The sequence below is a fragment of the Macrotis lagotis genome, chromosome 4 (assembly GCF_037893015.1).
Source record: "Macrotis lagotis isolate mMagLag1 chromosome 4, bilby.v1.9.chrom.fasta, whole genome shotgun sequence".
Classification (NCBI taxonomy): Eukaryota; Metazoa; Chordata; class Mammalia; order Peramelemorphia; family Peramelidae; genus Macrotis; species Macrotis lagotis.
The window spans coordinates 11,592,969-11,614,880 of NC_133661.1; the positions used below are offsets into that span (position 1 = coordinate 11,592,969).

Sequence of the window (21,912 nt, forward strand, 5' to 3'; positions counted from 1 at the left end):
TCTAAGTGTTACTGTCTTAATGAACATTGGAACACATTGTTCTCATATGCCAATTCTAACATGGGAAGTCTCCACATGATTGGGGTAGACACTTTCCTAAATCACTGATGGGTTTGAAGTCTGTTGGTTACCCTCCACTTGGTTTATCACATATCAGGGTTAAGGGGCTAGGGCCACAACCCATGTTACAACTTCTTGTACCACAGGTGAGCAGCCCTGAAAAGAACTTGGGAAACCCTCACACCGGAGCTGTTAGTCCTGAAATACACAGCAATGGGCATGGGACTTTTCATACTTACAGTCACTAGGGTTGCAAACTCAAAGTCCCCCTTGATTTTTGCCCCTTCTTCATCTCTAATGTCCCTTCATTACCAAGTGTTGCTGATTCTTTCTCCATAGTGTGTCTCCCACCCATGCCCTTCTCTTCCCTCACGTAGACTCTGTCTAGTTCAGGTTCTTATCATTTGTCACCTAAATTTTCCTAGTATCCTTCTAGGTTATCCCTACCTCCATTTTCCCCCCTCTTTAGTCCATCCTCTGAACTACTTGCCTGCTGAAGTGACTCACTTCTCACAAGGATAAAACTCAAAGTCTTCCTTTTAGTCCTTTTGGCCCTGTCTGGCTTCAAATCTCCTTCCCTCAATTCATGTGTCAATCAGAGCTTTTTGTCATTCCCTGTATGCAACCTTCCATTGTATACCTCCAGGCTTTTTCATAGACTTCTGTCCTCTGTTCTTGTAATTCATTCCTTCTCCAACACATCATTAAGCTCTGGGACTGTACTACCTCTAGCCTTCATCTTACTGGCTCTGAGGTATGCTTTCCTCAAATGCTACTTTCTACCTAAGTCATCTTTCTAGACAAGGTCATCCACTGAAGCTAGAGCCATTACAAGTTTTCTTGACTGTCTTGCCATGTTGGATCACGATAACTTTGGACAAGAGAGTGGGGAATATGACTTCATTCAGTTCTACCTCACTTAAATCCAATTTACACATGCATCAAAAAAAAAGAATCACTTTCTAGCTAGTTTATTCTTCATTTTCTTTGGGCATAAGCTTTCCCTTCAGTAGAGTCTAAATTCCCTGAGGGTAGGGACTATGTTAATCTTTGCATGTCCCAAAATCAACATAAAATCTGGTTTGTAGCTGCTTTCAATATGGATTGATTGAATCAATGTGATCCTACTTTCCCCTTTGTCATATGGCAAAGCTAACACTTAAAAGAGAATCTGATTCCAAATCCCGTGCTTTCCCCACCATCCAAAAGCAACCTGTCGTTTGGGACGTTGCTCCTCCCCTTGACCTTATAGTGACTCCCAAAGACATTGCCTTTTCCTTGAGGTTTTCTTTTTCTTTCTTTTTTTTTTTGAAAGGCAATGGGGTTAAGTGGCTTGCCCAAGCCACACAGCTAGGTAATTATTAAGTGTTTGAGGCAGGGTTTGAAATCAATTATTCCTGACTCCAGGTCCGGTGCTCTATCCACTGCACCACCTAGCCGCCCTTCTTTTTCTTTTTACTTAAATTTTCTTCATTTTATTCTAAACTTAAGAAGTAAAACAAGCATTTCCAAAACATAGTAGGAGAGAGAAAAAAGATGATTGCCTGGAAAACTGAAAAATCTATTATGTACAACTCATTATTCCTTTTAAATATATAAGAAAGTTATAGATATTTCTTTTTTCTTTTCTTCCATCTCTTCCCACTCTTGTCCTACATATGCATATACATGTATCTATGTAAAATCATTTTTATATATTTTTCATTTATTGACTTTTTCTCAATGCAGATAGCATCTTCATCCAGAAGTCCTTTACAATTCATTGGGAGTGTTTATGATAGTTAAAATAACTTAGTTGCTCAAAGTTGTTCTTAAAACAACATTTCTGGAAGTTTATTTAACATTCTCTTGCTTCTGTTCATTTTATTCTTCATTATTGTATGCAAATCTATTCATGCTTTACTAAGATTAGCAAGCTCATCATTTCTTATAGTATAGTAGTATTCCATCACAATCACATACCACAACTTGTTTAGCCATTTCCCCTCTGGGGAGCACCTCTAAAATTTCCAGTTCTTTGCTACCACTGAGAGCTGCTATATTTATTTCAGAACATAGAGGTCTCTTTCTCCCCCTCCTTAATTATCTTAGGAAATAGACCTATTATGATAGTGTTGAGTCAAAAAGTATAGGAAGTTTCATTGGGCATAATTCCAATGCTCTCCAAAATGTTAGCTCAATTCACAATTCCACAACATTGAATTAGTGTCCTAATTTTTCCACATACTCTCCCAACATTTTTTCTTTCAATCGTTTAAATCAATATGAGTATAAAATGCTATCGCAAGATTGTTTTAATTTGCATTTCTCTAATCAGTAGTGATTTAGAGCATTTTTTCATATGACTATGATTTATTTTGATTTCTTCAATGGAAAACTATCTGTTTATATACTTTAATCATTTATCAATTGGGGAATGACTCATATTCTTATAGATATGACAAAGTTTTTTATATAGTTGAGGTATGAACCCTTTATCTGAGAAACTGTGAGGAATATGGGGGTATTTAGGTACCATGAGAATGTGAAGGGAGATTGATAGTTTACATTACAAAGACTGGGGCCTGCCTGTTTTGGTGCTGACAAAAGACAGCCTCAACCTGATCAAAATCTGAGATTAAATCAGATCTGTTTTACCTAGTTCTGAGTTAACCTAGGGTCTGTGTCCTTTGTACACGCTCAAGGAGATTACTGTTCCCTCCATGTGCTCATTAGTATATTGAGCAGGGCAGGGAAAACATATGGGGGCAACTGTATCAATGAGACTGTGACACCAGCCAGTGACTGACTCAACTGGCATGAAGGGGGAGAAACTAGCCTTTCTTTCTTTCTTTTTTTTTCTTAGGTTTTTGTAAGGCAAACGAGGTTAAGTGGCTTGCCCAAGGCCACACAGCTAGGTAATTATTAAGTGTCTGAGACCAGATTTGAACCCAAGTACCTCTTGACTCCAGGGTCAGTGCTTTATCCACTACGCCACCTAGCCGCCCCAAAATTAGCCTTTCAAAGCACATATAAGACTTAACATTTCTGGGTTTCCATGTCCCCCTTTCCTTTAGAAAGAGGTGGTCCTTTTGTTAAGACTATCTTAATAAAAGCATTTTGATCACTCTGGATTAAGTATTTATGAGCCATTTATAACACCATCTATAATGTTTTCCTAATTTTTTGGTTATATTTGCTTTATTTGTAACAAAAACATTTTAATTTAATGTAATCAAATTATCCATATCACACCTCACACTGCTCTTAAATTAATTCATAAATGAATCCTGAGGCTATAAGATAAGTGAGCACCAGCTACTCTTAAGTTAATGGGGCAATTGTCTGGAGATTTCTCAGTTATACCTACTATCATTTCCTACTTACAAACCAGTAATTAATAGAATGACAGATAGTACCTAAGTCAGCCTATCCAGGTATGGTAATATAGATTTCCAGAGAAATAAATAGTGTTCATAAGAGTGAGTAGCAATTTTCTAAAAACCTCACTGGAACCAAAAGTTCACCAAAGTATTTATTTTTACTTTTTTTTTTTTTGGTTTTTGCAAGGCAGTGGGGTTAAGTGTCTGCAGCTAAATAGCCAAATTTGAACTCAGGGCCTCCTGACTCCAAGGCTAGAGCTCTATCCAATGAACCACTTAGATGTCTCCACTAAAGTATTTCTTTCAGTTTCATTTGATCAAAACCTTTGATGCTATGGGCTTCTGAGTGACTACTTGGAGTAATGATCATGGCCAAGGTCACAGTCTCCAAGACTCCTGCCCCTTAGATAGGTCAGGCCTTTAAGCATCTATCAATTGGGGGAAGGGATGATTATCCTGGGGAATTGAAGAATAATTGGTTCATGATTTTTTTGTTCTTTTTTTGTTGCCTAGTTCTTGGTGGTTGCATTCCATTAGGGCAGGAACCTTGTACCCAAAGTCAAATGAATTGGGTTTGAATTCCACCTCAGATGCTTGCTACTGGTTAGACACAAGTTTATTAATCATTCTTGAGGGGATCAAGTTTCTTCATCTGTAAAATTAGGTTATACTTTCAAACCAATTAAAGTCTGAGTCCTCTTGACAGGAATAGTTCAATTAGATGGAATCAAAACATCTGGATGTTGTTACTTCCTACACCCTGCGTGACCCAGAGCAAACCCTAAACTTCTCTGACCATCAGCTTTCTCATTTAAAAATAGAGAATGCTTTGCTTGTGGTTTCTAAAGTCCTTTCTACCTCTGATTCTACTATGTGACCATGGGCAAGAGCTTCATGACTCTGTATTTTGCTTTCCTTAGCTATATTATGAGGAGGGGATGGCTAGGTGGTACACTGGATAGAGCACTGACCTTGGAGCCCGGAGGACAGTAGTTCAAATCCAAATTCAGACACTTGGCTTTTACTGTGTGACCTTGGATAAGTCACTTAATTCTGATTTCCTTGCATCCAGGGCCATCTCCAATGGTCCTGATTCAAATCTGGACACTGGATCCAAATGGTTCTGGAGGAGAAAGTGAGACACATGACTTAGCACAGTTCCCCCTCATTCAAATCCAACTCATGTGCTCATCATGGCATCTCCTTCCTGATATCATGGTCTTCTTCAAAAATAAAGGACAAACATTATTGTTTTACTATGAGAGAGGTGGAAAGGGTTTAAAACAGAGGACCTCCAAGGTAACTTCCAACCTCAAATCTCTGGTCTCATGATCAAGATCCAATCTACATTATCTCATTGTTCTTGCACAGTCACCTTAATGTTGCACAATGATTGGATAACCCCATCTCCCCCAGTCATGCCCCTTCTTCCCTGCTGACATAAATGTCAGATTCCCATGACCATTTAGTTTGACTCAACTGACTTCAACAAGCATATATTATGGGCCTGTTATGATCCTGGCAGCATATCGGATGCTTAATATTCAAAAACTCTGAGACAGATTCTTTCAGGTGTAAAGGATATAACTTGTGCAAAAGCACAAAGGTGGAAGGTAAATGTTGACTAGCTGGACTAACTGGACTAAATAAAGCATTATATGGAGCCTTCCGCTAAGGGAGACTTCCTATTGTTTTGTCATTAGTTTCTGGCTTTCAGATATCTTTCCATTGTTTATTTGGATCAAGTAGAAATGAGGCATGAGAATTACTTTATGAACCTTTGGAAATACCCATGGAAATGCCATTTACTGCCACCATTGTCATAGTGAAGTATAATATTAATACTACGTAAAGGGGGTCCTTGACACTTTTCAGAGTCCTGAGAAACTCCCCAGAAATATAGTTTGGCTGATGCCCCTAAGACTGGGAGCATCCTGACAGGACTCAAACAGTTGACCCTGAGAGTCACACGATATACCATAAATTTTATCTGAGACTCACCTAATGTTCTTGTTAACCTAATCCTTTTGCTGTCTCTGCAATATTCCTGCTCCCTCTTAAAACTGCCTCTCCCCTCCCCAGGTGCAGCGGGAGCTATGAGATAGTGAACTCCACCTGACCTAAGTCTCCCTGGTACCTGACTGTCCTGTACCCCAGGCAGACCCTGACCCTCTCTCTCTGGTACGTGACTGTCCTGTACCCAGGAAATATGTTAAACTCTGACCCCCTTCTGTCTTTTATTGGCCTCCTATCTATACTATGCCACATGTGTGCAACAGACTGACAAGGAAATATATCTAACTGCTATTTCTGCTTCTGCGCCCTGCTTACTCACAATACCCCTGCCCCTCAGAATACTATAAAAACCTTGCTCATTCTGTTCTCGGGGTTGTTAGATTTGGGTTTTACCTCTAGCAACCCCCAGGTAAATATACTCCATTCCAAAATTCAATTGGTCTCCATTTCTCATGTCTGATTTGGGGTACAACAATAGCTACTTCTATTTTAATGTGATGAATACTATCTTTTTATTTGTATATCCTACAACATTGAACTCAAAGTCTAGAAATGATTTTAAAAAATCTAGCCACTATGATTATATGAGATTACATTAGCATCATGGGCATTTGGCAGTTCCAGTCAGAAAAAATGACCCCAAGTGATCTCTGTGCTTATGACAGTCCTAAAAAAAGGAGATGAGAGACAGTAAAGCCTCTATAGGCCAACTTGGAAGAGACCAGGTGACCATCTTATCCAGCAAGTGCCTCAAGGTTCAATCATTTTGACCCTGCCCCCATGAAGAATAAGTCTCTGCTCTACAACTTTTTGGGGAATGCCATCTAGGTTAGAGGTTATGAAGCAATAGGTTATGAACCAGTGGATCCAGGAAAATATTGCTTCCACAGAAGTCACCAACCAGGAGGGAGTCAAGGAAAGACATGGGCAGGAAGCAAAGTGAAGACTCTTAGTCTATGGAATTGACTCAAAGGAGAGAATTAGGTAGCTCAATATAGAGACCAGGTCATAGGATGTAACCTTTGTAGAAATCATTCATTCTGTCACACATGCACGACTAAATTCATAGTTGCTAGAATCGAAGACTGAAAGAAATGAAAAACAAAAGAGAAATTAGGGTAGAGAGAGATCTTCATTCCTGAAAATTGACCTTATTTCCTACAGACAGACATATTTTATGGAAAAGAGTTCTTTTTCCCCCCTCTGGGTCAATCAAGTATCAGGGCAACCTCATAGTCCCAACTTTAAGTTTTCTCACAACAGGGTCAACTTCGAGCTTTCCTATAAATAGTCACAATGCTTCTGCCTGGTGTTTTGGTGCCTTCTAGGGCAGCTCAGTGCCTGTAAATTCTGTTCTTGGCACCCTCCTCTTTTTCCATTCTCCTTTATAAGAGAAACTGTCCAGTGGCCAGTATTCCTCATCTGCTGATTAGGGTTTGGATCAAGGCTGAATATCTCATTAATATAAAAATGAAAATATTTCATTAACCCACACTTTCAAGCTTTTCAAAACTTCAATCTTTACCTTTGAAAATGCTAACTATTGGCTTAAGGCAGTCTAATGTACCCAAAGGATTGCTTTTCTTAAGAAATGCTGGAAATGATTGTAAAAATGACCAAATGCTTATCATTGTAACTGACCTAACCAAAAAAGTCTCCTTCAAAAGTAGATCATGTAGAGCTCCCAGTTTTAATTGGGATGAAGCCAATTTGAACAAGTACAAATCCCTTCTGGCTGCATGAACTGGGACAACAGCTGCCTGTGTGGACAGCTCCATTGGTTAATGAATGAATTTAGTAAGACTAATGTTCCATTTTGATCTTTGAAAAAGTTTCACCTAAGCTGCAGATAAGGGCTCATTGGCAAGAAAGTAGCTACCCCTTGAAAACACCTTTCAAGGGTGCTTGCACACACATGGATACTTTCAGATGTAAGGAGATAATTGTAGCTCGTTCTGCTGCCTCAAGGTCATTCTATATCTCTATAGCTCTGATAATAGTACTTTGAAAATGCTTTCCATAGGTTTTCTGATCTGATCCTCCAAGCAACCATGATTTAAGATAAATTGAAGTTGATAGTAATTAAATAACTTACCTAGAATCACATAGATTTCTGAGCAGGATTTGAAACCAGGTCTTCTGATTCCAAGTCCAGCACCTGACCCATTGGGCACCCAATTCCTTAAATGAAAAGAGATCACCCTCCCTTCTCAGGGTCCATGAAATAAGAAAGGTCCTGTCAGTGATCAGCAGCCCGCAATCAGGACCCTCAGAGGAACTTTCCTACACTGGTTGGCACTAGATGAGGCAGTCTCCCCCATTTATATAGCTGGACATCGCCAAGAATTGGATGGGAAGTGGGGATTCCTCAACACAACAAAAAAAATTGGAAAAGTTGACTAAGCACTATCCCCCCATTAGGAGAAACTAAGAAAATATATTTAAATGATCTTAGTCTAAAATTAATTCCTTTCTTTTAGGAAAAACAATTAACTATCGAGAACAGAAACAACAATCCAAGAAAACAGATTAAAAGCAGTATCCAGCCACTGAATCTTTACCTATCTCTCCTTCCTCCTTGCCCACCAAACTACAAAGTATTAGTGGGAGACCAACAACTCCAGTCACCCCATGAATATGACAACAATAAAATTTCTATAGAACCTTCCATGAATATAACAAAGCAGTTTACTATTATTCTCTCTTAATCCCTAGAATTCCTACAGTAATTGATTGTCTCCAGGAGTGCAACTCAAAAAGAAAATGTGAGTCTTCCTTACCCAATGTGGAAGGGAAGCTTCCAGAAATTGGACACCAGTTCCCCATTTTAAAGGTCCTCAATCAGAAGCTGAGCAATCACTTGATGTGAATTCTTTTCCTAGGACCCAATGTCCCTGAGTTTCCCTCCAACTCTCAAAGTTTGTAATTCTATGATTGAGAATCCAACTTCTAAAAGATGGAGTGAGCACAAGTGACATTTTACAATAATCTGCATAGAAGGGGTGGTGTTTATGTATCTTCCTCAGCCATAGGATGGTTACCTAAGTAACTCAGAGTTTGCCAGAGTTCTACCCCCAGGAAGAAAAGATAAGGAGGATAGTGAAAAGTCTCCTCATTCCAGGTAATCCAAGAGAAAGAGAAATACCATATTTCCCCATGTATAAGATGCACCCTTTCCCAAAAAATTTGGGGTCTAAAAACTGGGAACGTCTTCTACAGTGGTTGTCGATTTTTTGACTTGCATTTTCTGCTTTTTTTACACTTGCTGCCTTTGTGCTCATTGTTTCACAATAGTAGGTCATGCTTTGCTACATTCTGTCCAGAAATGGCTCAGAAAAGATTTTCATCCAGTGCTGAATTCAAGTTCAAAGGGATCCAGTTTGCCAAAGTCAGTGGCAATCAGGCTGCTGACGTCAGTTTGGTCCTCCTTCAGCTGAGAAAACAATCTGAACCTGGCTTCAGGAAGAAGAAATTCAACTGAAAATGCCCCCTCTACTCTTCCTTCTTCCAGTGGCGAACCTGACAAGGAATTAAAAATGGTTCAGCGCCTGACATATCGGCCAGCTTCCAACAAAACTCAACTGTCACGAACCCCAGGTAACAGGATTGTATACCTTTACACCAAGAAAGCTGGAAAAGCACCAAAATCAGCCTGTGGTGTGTGCCCAGGAAGACTTCGAGGGGTGTGTTCAGTAAGACCTAAAGTTCTTATGAGGCTATCAAAGACAAAAAAGCATGGCAGGAGGGCTTATGGTGGCTCCATGTGTGCTAAATGTGTCCGTGACAGGATCAAGCATGCTTTCCTGATTGAGGAGCAGAAAATTTTTGTGAAGGTGCTGAAGGCACAAGTACAGAATCAAAAGAGTAAATAAAAAGGATGTTTTTTGAATAATAAAGAAAATTAAAATGTGAAAAAAATTCCCCCTCAGAAGAAGGCCATGAGAGGCAAGACAGTCAGATGACCTGAGTTAGAGAGGGAATGGAAGAGATGGATGGAAGAGCAAAGGGTGACTGGAATTCCTGTGTCCACAAAGATGGTTCAGCAGGAGGCCAGAAGAACTGATGATGAAAATGAAGTGACTGATTTTCATGGAGGACACAGTTGGTGCTTCAGGTTCATGAAACAGAACAGACTAAGCATATGTCCATGCACCAGACTTGCCCAGGGCGTGCTTGTGGTCAACCCCAGACCAGAGCAGAGGCAGGAGACTCCTAAGACAATATTTGTCATCAAATACAGATGAGAACAAGCTCATGGGTGGGAGTTTTGACAGTGATGGAATTTTATGATGAAAAGAACTTGAGTTCAATAACTTTATGGAATACATTGTTTTTCAAATTTGGGGCCCCCAAATTAAGGTGTGTCTTATATATAGGGAATACTGTATTCCTCCCCATCTGTAACCTAGCCTCTATCCCTTGTTTCCTTTAATCTGACAGGTGAGCTTTTTCTTTTTTGGGCATCCATACCACTTCTTGAACCACACTCCCCTCCCCACACCCTTTCCAGCTTCCGTTTGTGTTATCTTCTCCCATTAGAATATAAAATCTTTTAGAACAGATGCTTGCTTTTTCACCCCAGGGAGGTACCAGGAACAGAGCAAGCACTAGATACAATAGCCTTTTGATTCATCTATCTAACTTAAATGTGAAAATAAAAAAAAGAGAGAGGATCTAAAGATGCAGACGGTAATCCTATCCTGGATCAAGATGGTGGATGGTGGAAGATTGTGAGATGTACTTCAGAGCTGTTTTAATTTGTTTTTTAATTATTAGTGACTTAGAACATTTTTATCACATGACTATAACTAATAATAATGTTTATTCATCTTCTCGAAGAAAACCATGGCATCAGGAATGCCATGACATGCATATGAATTGGATTTGAGTGTACTGAGTCACCACTTTCATTTTCTCCTCCAGAGCCATCTGAGTCCAGTGGCTAGAACTGAATAAGAGCAATTGGAGATATCCCTGAATGGGCAATCAGGGTTAAGTGCCTTGCCCAGGATCATACAGCTAGTGTCTGAGGTCAGATTTGAACTTAGCTCCTGACTTCAAGGCCAACATTCTGTCCACTGCACCATCTATCTGCCCTATATAGCTATAACTATAACTAGCTTTGATTTCTTCTAGAACTGTCTATTCATATCCTTGACCCAATTATCAATTTAGAAAAGTCTTATTTTTATAAATTTGACTCAAATATAAATATATTTCAGAAATGAAGCCTTTACCAGAGAAATTTGCTGTAAAATTTAATTTGGCTGCATCTTGCTCTCTTGATATTCCTGCTTTACTCCTTCCTAGTGAATTCTGTCATACTCTCCAAAGTAGCTTTTCCAAACTGTTTCTTTTCTCCTGAAGGCTTCTAAATCATACCTCTCTCCCTAATTTGGCTGCATTGGTTTTACTTGTACAAAATTTTTTAAATTTCATGTCATTAAAATCATTCATTTTACCTCTTATAAACCTCTCTGTCTCTTATTTGATCATAAACTGTTTGCTTATCCAAAGAGCTGATGAGTCCATTTTCTATTCTTGTTCAATTTGTTTATGGTATTACCCTTTATGACTAAATCATATCCCTGTCTTGCCCATATCTTAGTATATGTTATGAGATGTAGGTCTATGCTTGGTTTCTACCAGACTGCTTTCCAGTTTTCCCAGCAATTTCTATCAAAGAGCAAGTGCATGCCTCCAAAGTTGGGATCTTTACCTTTATTAAACAACAGATTACTAGGTCATTTCCTTGGTACATTGTTTACCTCATTTATTCCATTGATTGACTACTCCATTTCTTTAATCAGCAGATTGTTTTAATGATTACTACTTTGTCAGTTAGTTTGAAATCTAGTACCACTAGCTTCCTTTCCTTTCTATTTTTCCATTCATTGATTTCCTTGACTTTGTTCTTCCAGATGAATTTTGTTACAATTTTTTCTAGCTCTAATAAAATAATTCATTGGCAGTTTGACTGCTATGACACTGAATAAGTAAATTAATTTAGGTAGAATTGCCATTTTTATTATATTTTCTCAGGCTACCATGGACAATCATTATTTCTCCAATCATTGTCTCATGCACTTTCAATTATATCCAGAATCATCATGTCTTTGATTCTGGTGTCACTTTGACCTTCAGGCAATTAACCCTGAGTTGATCTCTCTTTCCAAGTTGCCCAATCTCTACCCTTCAGTTGGCCAATTCAATACTTTCCTCTCCTCTCCCTTTGAACTTCTTAGTTCTTGTTCTCTTGATATTTCCGCTTTACTCCTTCCTAATGAATTCTGTCTTACTCCCCACAGTAGCTTTTCCAAACTATTTCTTTTCTCCTGAAGGCTTCTAAATCAACCCTCTCCCTAAATCTGACAGAGACAGCAAAGAGGTACCCTATTTCACAGAATATGGGATCTAGGGTCTGGGAAAACCTGATTTCAAATGCAGCCTTAGACATTTATTAGCTATGTGACCCTGGGCAAGTCACTTAACTTCTATTTCCTCAATTGTAAAATGAGAATAATAATAGCACCTATCTTGCAGGGTTGGTATGAGAATCAAATGAGATCACATTTGCAAAGCCATATATATATATATTTTGGACAGGTTGTGTTTGAGATGGCACCAGGTATCCAGTTTAAAAGGTATATTGATTAATTTGTGATGTGGAAGCTGTACTTAAGAAAGAGGATTAAAGATACCTAGACATGAAGGCAATCTTGAGCATCAGATTAAGGCCATGGGTGCTGTTGAGCTCCCTGGGAGGGAGAGTGTAGACAGGGAAAAGAAAAACACCTAGGACAGATTTCCACAGAGTAGGCAATAGAGACATTGGTCCTTTCCTTCCATCATACTCTACTAAGGAAGACCATTCAATATAATTTCCTTTTCACCTGTTCCTTACCTTAATACCCATCCTCATATCCCATTCTCTCCTCCTTTGCTACAAATTCTTATAATCAGGTAACCCTTCTCTCTACTAAATCCAACATCTCTTTGGTCAGATATACTCCAATGGATTGTCCCTTCCAGCTTCCCCACAGTCTCTTTTATTTTCATCCCCCCCACCCCATCTGATGGCTCCTTCCTTGAGCAACTATAAACATGCTCAAGTTTTGTCCATCTTCAAAAAAATCTTCATTAGAGGCAGCTAGGTGATGCAATGGATAGAGCACTAGCCCTGGAGTCAGGAGGACCTGAGTTCAAATCCAGCTCAGACACTTAATAATTGCCTAGCTATGTGAACTCGGGCAAGTGACAACCCCATCATCTTAAATAAATGAAAAAATTTTAAGTCTTCATTAAATTCTACCATTTAGCCAAGTTAATATTTTATCTGCCCCCTCAATTTCTCAGGAAAACTACTTCAAAAGTTGCCATAATAATTTTCTTCCCTTTTTTTCTTCTCACTTTTGCTTCAGATCGTTTCAATCTGGCTTCTGATCTCATCACTCAAAGGAAGCGACCCCCTCCAATGTTATCACTGATCTTTCAATCACCAAATGTGGTGGCCTTTCCTTTATGCTCAAACCTTCCAGCAGCACTGGGCACAGTTCATCCCATTCTCCTGAATGTTCTCTCTACTTTGTATTGTCAGGAGAGTATTCTCTCTTACTTCTTATCAATGAAGCCTTTTCAGTCTCTTTTGCCAGTCCATACTATCCATGCAATGCTCCATATTTCTAGGTGTACCCCAAAGCTCTGTCCTGGGTATTTTTCTTTTCCCTGTCTACACACTCCCTCCCAGGGAGCTCAACAGCACCCATGGCCTTAATCCTCTGCTCAAGATTACCTTCATGTCTAGGTATCTCTAATCCTCTTTCTTAAGTCCAGCTTCCACATGACAAATTAACCAACATACCTTTTAAACTAGATACCTGGCGCCATCTCAAATGCAACCTATCCAAAATAGAACATATTATCTAACTCTATTGTAGAATAAAATCTATATATGACATATAGAGATTATATAACTTTCAACTTAGATATATAGATTTATAATACCCAATATTACATATATATATATATATATATATATATATATATATATATATATATATATATATATACACATATACATATGGGCAGTTAGAATGCCAGGCCTGGAGTCAGGATGATTTGAGTTAGACATTTACTGGTGTATGACCCTGAGCAAGTCACTGAATTCTGTTTCCTTCAGTTTTCTTATCTGTAAAATGAGCAAGAGAAGAAAATGGCAAACCACTTCATTATCCTTGTCAAGAAAAAACCCAAAAGACTAACAAAGAGTTGGATATGACTTATATATCCATATAGATACAGACAGATGAAAATCAAAAGAAATTTAAGATGAAAAAAGGAAGGAGAAAACAACCCGCATCTGCCCTTTATTCACCAAAAAGAATAGCTGCAATGGAGGAAGTAGAGACAATATTAGTCCATTTCAAGAGAGAAGAATCACTAAAGACAATGACTTCACTTGTCTATTCAGAAATTCAAAATTTTTTGCTCAATTATTTTTCAGTCACATATATGTTTTTATGATCCCATTTGGTATTTCCTTGACATAGATACTGGAGTGCTTTGCTATTTCCTTCTCCAGATCACTTTATTTTTGAGGAAACTGAGGTAAACAGGGTTAAATTTCTTGCCCATAGTCACACAGCTAGTAAACATCTGGGGACAGATTTGAACTCAGGAAAATAAATATTTCTGATTTTAGGACCAGAACTCTATCTACCGCACCAATTAGAGCTAAAGTTCTTGAAGGAAGAACATCCATTTAAGCTGGTAGGAATCATGGAGAATTGGTGGGAAGAGATCCATGATTGTATAGTATGTAAATACTGTTTTCTGAGGGAGTAAAAAAGGTAAAAGAGACAGACAGAGAGAGAGAGAGAGAGAGAGAGAGAGAGAGAGAGAGAGAGAGAGAGAGAGAGAGAGAGATGCAGTATTGTTGCAGACTTTGGGACTAAGCCTTGAAGCTGTTCATTTTTCATAATCAAAGAATACCATGTCATCATATATATGATGACATGACTTGCACAATTACTATTACAATGAGGGGAGTGCTGTGCAAAGACATCTTTTTCACTTATCTTTACCAGAATCATTTCACCTCATGGCCTGAATTGATAGGAAACTAGACTTCTGTTAATGGTTTGGATATTGTGGAAATCCTTGACCCTTGAATAGGATCTTTTCTCCGCCATAACAGGAAGCCTGGCTAAGCACCAGTAGATAATATCTGACCACACAATGGCAATTACCTTTCTAGGGCAAAGATTCCTCTCTAGGTGTGAACCCACTCCAGGGTGGCCCTGCCCTTCACACCAAAAAGAGAACTATCTCTGGGCACTTGTCCACTTCTTTTGGATTAATCTTGTTATGACATTAGATTCCTGGGCATCTGTCTCTGCCACTCCCTATTCAGGGATCTGAACCTGACTCCCTTTTGATCTACCAAGTGCAATGGAGACCATTGCCTGCCCCTTTTGTTTTTCTTTAGAAAGGTGCTCATCTCTCTCTCAAGACTGACTGATCCATGTTCAATCCTTGGGACCTAAAGCAATGATTAGACTGTAGGGTGTTATTGATTTAAAACTCAATTCTACCCATAACAGTACTTAGAATAGATGTATCCAACCCCTGTGGGTCACATGAGGGTTTCAAAGCCCATTCATACAACTCTAGTTGAGTAATAGGAAAATGAAGGAATGGGTGAGGAACAGGTGAGCACATATGCCAACATTGCAGCAAGTAACTAATAACGTGTGGTCTCAAAGACCTCTGAAGGTTTTTGCTTTTTTTACAAAAAATATGCATATAGGAATTAGGATATTTATTTAAAACCTTTAAATGGCATGCTTTTTTGTTTAAAAACTAAATGTTTTATTATTATATTTTCATCATTTTTATTTTTTATATTTTGTTACGTTTTTACAAAATTTAACGGGTTACATTTTGATCATGGATAAATATTAAATTCTATATGTGACCCTTGACAAGTTTCTGTTGGGTGATGCAGTCCAGAAGAACTAAAAGTTTAGACACTCTGCCTTAAATTACAAAATTTAATTAGTTTGGGCTTCAGTGTTCTCAGTTGTAAAAGAAATAAAGGGGTTTGGAAGTCCCAAAGAGCCAAAGGAGAAATATCCTGTCCTGGGTAGAAACTCAAATAAATTAGACTCAAAAGGAAAAGTAACGGTTTTCAGGTGGAACTGCCATTAACTTGAATGAGTCTCCATCAGTTGGGTGTTTGAGGAGATACCCAGAGAACTGCATCTGGATGTCTTTGTTGAAAGTTCACTTTTGGGAGCAGCTAGGTGGTGCAGTGAATAGAGCAATGGCCTTGGAGTCAGGAGTACCTGGGTTCAAATCTGACCTCAGACACTTAATAATTACTTAGCTGTGTGGCCTTGGGCAAGCCACTTAACCCCATTGCCTTGAAAAAAAAACCTAAAAAGAAAGTTCACTTTTATGCCTGTTAGGAATTTATTTCTACTTGGTAAAAAGGTCTTTCATTTTTCTTATTTGCTTGACTCATTCAACCTTATTTCTTCTAGATTTTTAAAAAACATTTTATTTGTTTTTTCAATTTCATGCAAAGATAGTTTTCAACATTTTTGAAAGGTTTTAAGTTTCACATTTTTATCCCTCCCTCCTTTCCCTTCTCTCTCCCTCTGATAGAAAGCAATCTGTTAGAGGCTATAATTGTATTGCTATGGTAAACATATATCCATATTAATAATGTTGTAAAAGAAGAATCAAATTTAAATGAGTAAAAGGAATCAGAAAGAAAAACATATAACACCCAAGGCATCTTAAAAATTGCATTTAAACTTCAAAGTTCCTTCTCTGGATATGGATGGTATTTTCTATCACACGTCTTTTAGAATTGTCTTGTATGTGGCCAAGATGGCCACAGGAGAGGAGCCTCTCTTAGGTGCTCTCCCTCAAAACTTATAAAATAAGGACTCTAACTAAATTTTCCAGAGACAGAATACACAGAAGGATCCAGTGAGGCAATTCTCCAGCCCAAGGTAAACTGGAAAATAGCGGAAAGGCTCCACTTCATGGGGTTAGAGAGGCAGCCCACCAGAGCAAAGGAATTTCAGCCTCCTGGAGGCAGCCCCAGGACACTGGGAGCCTTGGTTCATGGCAGTGGGGACAGTTTCCTGACATACACCCTGGGGAGCACTGAACATAACTCGGAAGATCAGCAGGGGGACCTCTGCCAGAGTGAGCCCATGAAGCTCAGCCCTCAGGGTACTCAGTGAGCAGCTTGGCCTTGGCAGCCCAGATCCAGGAACCAGAAGCAGGCAGAGCCGGTAAGCAGAAGTCCCCAGGTAACAGAGCCTTGAGTACTCAGCCTAGGTAGTAGAGTGGAGAGAGACTTCCAAGTACTATCCTCTGTCCCTGGAACAAGACTCTAGGCCTCTGACCACATTCATATCCTTATCACATTCTAGGCCCCCCATAGCAGAGCAGCCCCCCACCCCACCCCAGCCCCGTGGCAGAGGGGTGCACTTGTGGTCATTCACAGACCAGGAGGGAAGACAGAGCTTCACACATGGAGGTCCTTGTGGAGGGGTGTCCCAATAATACTCAAAAGCTCAGGAAGCACCCCAAGGCACAGGCTGGGGAAATGAGTAAACAGAGCAAAAAGAGGAATGCCATTGAGAAATACTTTGTCTATGATCCCAAGAAGAATCAAATACTCAGTCAGAAGATGAGGAAGTCCAAGCTCCTACATCTAAAGATTGCAAGAAAAATGGAAATTGGCTTCAGGCTATGACAGAGCTCAAAAAAGATTTTGAAAATCAAGTGAGGGAGATAGAAGAAAAATTGGGAAAAGAAATGAGAGAGATGCAGGAAAAACATGAAAAGGAAGTCAGCAGCTTAGTCAAGGAAATCCAAAAGAATGGTGAAGAAAATAGCATCTTAAAGCCAAATGGATAAAACAGTTCAAAAAGTTGTTGAGGAGAAGAATCTTTAAAAAGCAGAATTGGCCAGATGAAAAAAGAGATAAGAAAGCTCTCTGAGGAAAACAAATCCTTCAGATGCAGAATGGAGCTGAAGGAAGCTGCCAACTTTACAAGAAGTCAGGACACAATACTTCAAACCAAAAGAATGAGAAATTAGAAGAAAATGTGAAACATCTCATTGAAAAAACAACTGATCTGGAAAACAGATTCAGGAAAGATAATTTAAAAATTATTGGGATACCTGAAAGTCACAATCTGGAAAAGAGCCTTGTCCTCATTTTTAAAGAATTCCTACAGGAAAATTGCCCTGATATCCTAGAAGTAGAGGGCAAAATAGAAATTGAGAGAATCCACCTATCTCCCCTGGAAAGAGATCCAAAAAAAAAAAAAAAACAACCCTCAGGAATATTATAGCCAAGTTCCAGAACTCCCAAGTCCAAGTCAAAGAGAAAATATTACAAACAGCCAGAAGAACACATTTCAAATATCGTGGAGCTACAGTTAGGATCACACAGGACTTAGCAGCAATTACATTAAAGGCTCATAGGGCTTGGAATATAATATTCCAGAAGACAAAAGAGCTCAGAATGCAACTGAGAATCAACTACCCAGCAAAACTGAATGTCCTCTTCCAGGGAAAAAGATGGACTTTCAATGAACCAGGGGAATTTCAAATGTTCCTGTTGGAATGGCCAGAGCTAAATAGAAAGTTTGATCTTAAAATACAGGACTCAGGTGAAGCATAGAGAGTGGAGAAGGGTAAAATATGAGGGACTTAATGATGATGAACTCTGTGTATTCCTGCATAGAAAAATGACACTGATAATACTCATATGAACCTTCTAATTTAATAGAGCAGATAGAAGGAGCTTTTAAAGATGAAGCACAGGACAGAGCTGAATTTGAAGATATAATATATTGTAAAAATGGAGTTAATGGCTAAAAGGGAAATGTAATAGGACTAAGAGAAATGAGAGTAAGCTAAGATAGAATAGGCTAAGATATTTCATATAATAAAATTTTTTATTACAATGGAAATTGTAATATGGAAGGGGGGAAGGTGAGGTGGGAATGAAGGAACCTTCACTCTCATCAGAGGTGGCACAGAGAAGAAAAGGCATATATATTCAATGGGGTATAGGCATCTAAAATAAGAAGGAGAGAAGGAGGACAGGCAATGGGGGGTATGTGAGTGATGGAGGAGAGGGTGGACCGTGGGTGAGAGTGGTCAGATATAACACATTTTCTTTTTTACTTCTTGCAAGGGGCTGGAATTGGATAGCCTGTCAGGATCACAGGGCTAGGTGGTTGCTGGGCCTTAGGGGTGGTAGGTGGGCTTGGGGCCTCTTGACCCAGGGCCAGTGATTAGTCTGCTGCCCCACTCAGCTACCCTACAGCACATTTAAGAAAAGGTGCAGAGTGAAAGGAGAGAGAAAATATAGTATATAATAGTGGGGAAGTACGAATGGAGGGAATAGCAATCAGCAATTGCAACAGTGGAAAATTTTGGATGCTTTTGTGATGGACTTAACCTAAAGAATGTGATCCATCCAGGACAGAGCTGGTGGTGTTGGAAAACAGACTGAAGCACTATCATTATTATTATTATTATTATTATTATTATTATTATTATTAGGGGGATTGTGGGGGGTATGGGGTTGGGTGGCTTGCCCAGGGTTGCAGAGCTGGGTTATTGGTGGGTATCTGAGGCTGGATTTGAACCTGGGTGCTCCTGGCTCTGGGGCCAGTGCTCTGTCCACTGCACCATCTGGCTACCCCTACGACTATTATTATTATTATTATTATTATTATTATTATTATTATTATTATTATTATTATTTTATTTCACTTTTTTTTGGTTTTTACAGGGCAGTGGGGTTGGGGTTGGCTTGCCCAGGGTCACACAGCTGGATGATTGCTGGGTGTCGGGGGCCAGATTTGGGTTTGGGTGCTCCCGATGCCGGGGACAGTGCTCCATCCACTGTGCCATTTAGCTGCCCCTATTATTATTTTTTTTTAATTTTATTTTTTCCTCTTTCCTTTACTTTAGTGCTCACAAGGGTCTATATTTTCAGGGGGAGGGGGTATTATGTTTAGTCATAAACAAGAATATTTTAATAATGCATAAAAACATCATTTGTATAAAAAATAAAATAAATATAAATAAAATCCTAAAAAAAAGAATTGCCTTTGATAATTACATTGCTGAAATGAACAAATCCATCATAGCTGGTCATCACTCTGTGTTGTTCTTAATGTGAATAATGGTCTTTGTTTCTGCTCACATGAACTCAACATCAGTTCTGAAGTCCTGTTCTAATGATTTTTTTTTAGGTTTTTCTAAGACAAATGGGGTTAAGTGGCTTCTTCAAGTTCACACAGCTAGGTAATTATTAAGTGTCTGAGGCTGGATTTGAACTTGGGTACTTCTGACTCCTGGGCCAGTGCTCTATCCACTGTGCCACCTAACCACCTCCTAATGATTTTCTTTTGGAACAACAGTGTTCCATCACATTCATATACTACAATGTGTTCAGCCATTCCCCAATCAATGGATATGCTCTCAACTTCCAATTTCTTGCCCCTACAAAAGAACTACTATAAATATTTTTATACATATGGATTCTTTACCCTTTTTTGTGATCTCTTTGGGACACAAACCTAGTAGTGGTATTGCTTCATCACAGGGTATGCACAGTTTTATTGCCTTTTGGACATAGTTCCAAATTGCTCTACAGAAAGGTTAAATCAGTGCATAACTCCACCAACAATGCATTAGTGTCCCAGTTTCTCACATCTCCTCCAACACTGATCATTTTCCTTTTTAGTCATATTGGTCAATCTGATACATGTGAGGAGGTACGTCAGCATCGCTTTTATTTGTATTTCTCTAATCAAAAATGTTATAGAGTATTTTTTCATATGACTATAGATAGCCTGAATTTCTTCATCTGAGAATTGCATTTTCATATCCTTTAGCCATTTAAATTTGACTTAGTAGAGTCAAATGAGTCTTTTAATACATCATTAAACACTAGCTTTAAAAATCATTTTCCAATTTAACTTCCTTCCTTTTAATCTTGGGTGCATTGGTTTATTTGAGCAAAATCTTCTCAATTTAAAAAAATCAAAATTACCTATTTTGAGTTTTATAATGTTCTTTGCTCTCCTTTCCATAAATCTGACAGATAAACTGTTCTCCTAATAGTTTATATTCTTGGGCTTATGGTATCACCCTTTATGTCTAAATTCGGTACCCATTTCGACCTTATCTCGGTATCGGTTCTAGTTTCTGCCATACTATCTTTCAGTTTTCCCAGGAGGTTTTATCAAAGAGTAAGTTGTTCTTGCAGAAGCTGGAGCTTTTGCATTTATCAAGCAGCAGATTAATATAATCATTTACTGCTGTTCCTTTTGGACCTGACCTATTCCACTGATCCACCACACTATTTCTTGGCCATTATCAAATAGATTTGATGCCTGGTGCTTTATAATATAAGATCTGGTATGGTCAGGCTACCCTCCTTTGCCTTTTTTACATTCATTCCCTTGACTTTCTGTTCCTCCATATGAATTTAATTACTACTTTTTCTAGCTCAATAAAATGATTTTACAGTAGTTTGATTGGTTTGGTAATGAATAAGCAATAAGCAATTGACATCTGTCCAATTATTTAGATCTGATTTTATTTGTGTGAAAAGTGTTTTATAGTTATTTTCATATAGCTTCTGAGTTTGTCTTGACAGATAGATGGCTTCTCAAGTTTTTTATCTTTTCTACAGCTCCTTTAAATGAAATTTCTTTTTCTTTCTCTTGTGTCTGAGTCTTAGTGTTCGTAAATAGAAATGTTGATGATTTATGTGGGTTTATTTTATATCGTGCAACCTTTCTAAAGATGCTAATTGTTTAAAGTAGTTTTTTAGATTATTTTTTAGGATTCTCTAAGTATCTCATCATTTCATTTGCAAAGAGTGAGAATTTTGTATCCTTATTGTCAATTCATTAACAATTCCTTCAATTTCTTTTTTTTTCTACATGTCAAGGCAAAAGAATCAATTGTTTTAAGGTTTTTTTGTAAGACAATAGGGTTATGTGGCATGCCCAAGGCTACACAACTAGGTAATTCTTAAGTGTCTCAGGTTGGATTTGAACTCAAGTACTCCTGATTCCAGAGCCGGTGCTCTACCCACTGCACCACCTAGCTGCCCCAAAAGTATCACTTCTAATGCAATATTGAATAATACTGGTGATGATGGGTATCCTTCTTTCACCTCACATCTTATTGGAAATGCTTCTAGCTTATCCCCATTACTTATAATGCTTATTGATGATTTTAGATAGATACTGCTTATCATTTTAAGGAATACTCCATTTATTCTTGTGCTCTCTAGAAATTCTAATAGGAATGGGTGCTATATTCTGTCAAAAAAAAATTCAGTATCTATTGAGACAATCACAAGATTTTTGTAAGACTTATTATTAATATGGTCAATTTTGCTGATAGTTTT

At 38.5% G+C, this 21,912-nt stretch overlaps 2 protein-coding genes across 2 annotated transcripts in view; both read left to right on the forward strand.

Moving 5' to 3' along the window:
- The window catches only part of LOC141522968 (lipase member K-like), a 93,663-nt gene that overhangs the window by 69,988 nt on the left and 1,763 nt on the right, over nucleotides 1-21,912 (forward strand). The gene's annotated exons all lie outside the window — the stretch shown is intronic.
- LOC141522967 (large ribosomal subunit protein eL34-like) lies at nucleotides 8,975-9,310 on the forward strand. The gene has a single exon (XM_074236298.1). It carries the CDS (start codon nucleotides 8,975-8,977, stop codon nucleotides 9,308-9,310), a length of 336 nt encoding a protein of 111 aa, XP_074092399.1.

Excerpts from the sequence above, each read along its gene's own strand:
- LOC141522967 (XM_074236298.1), top strand. The coding sequence starts at position 8,975 with ATGGTTCAGCGCCTGACATATCGGCCAGCTTCCAACAAAACTCAACTG.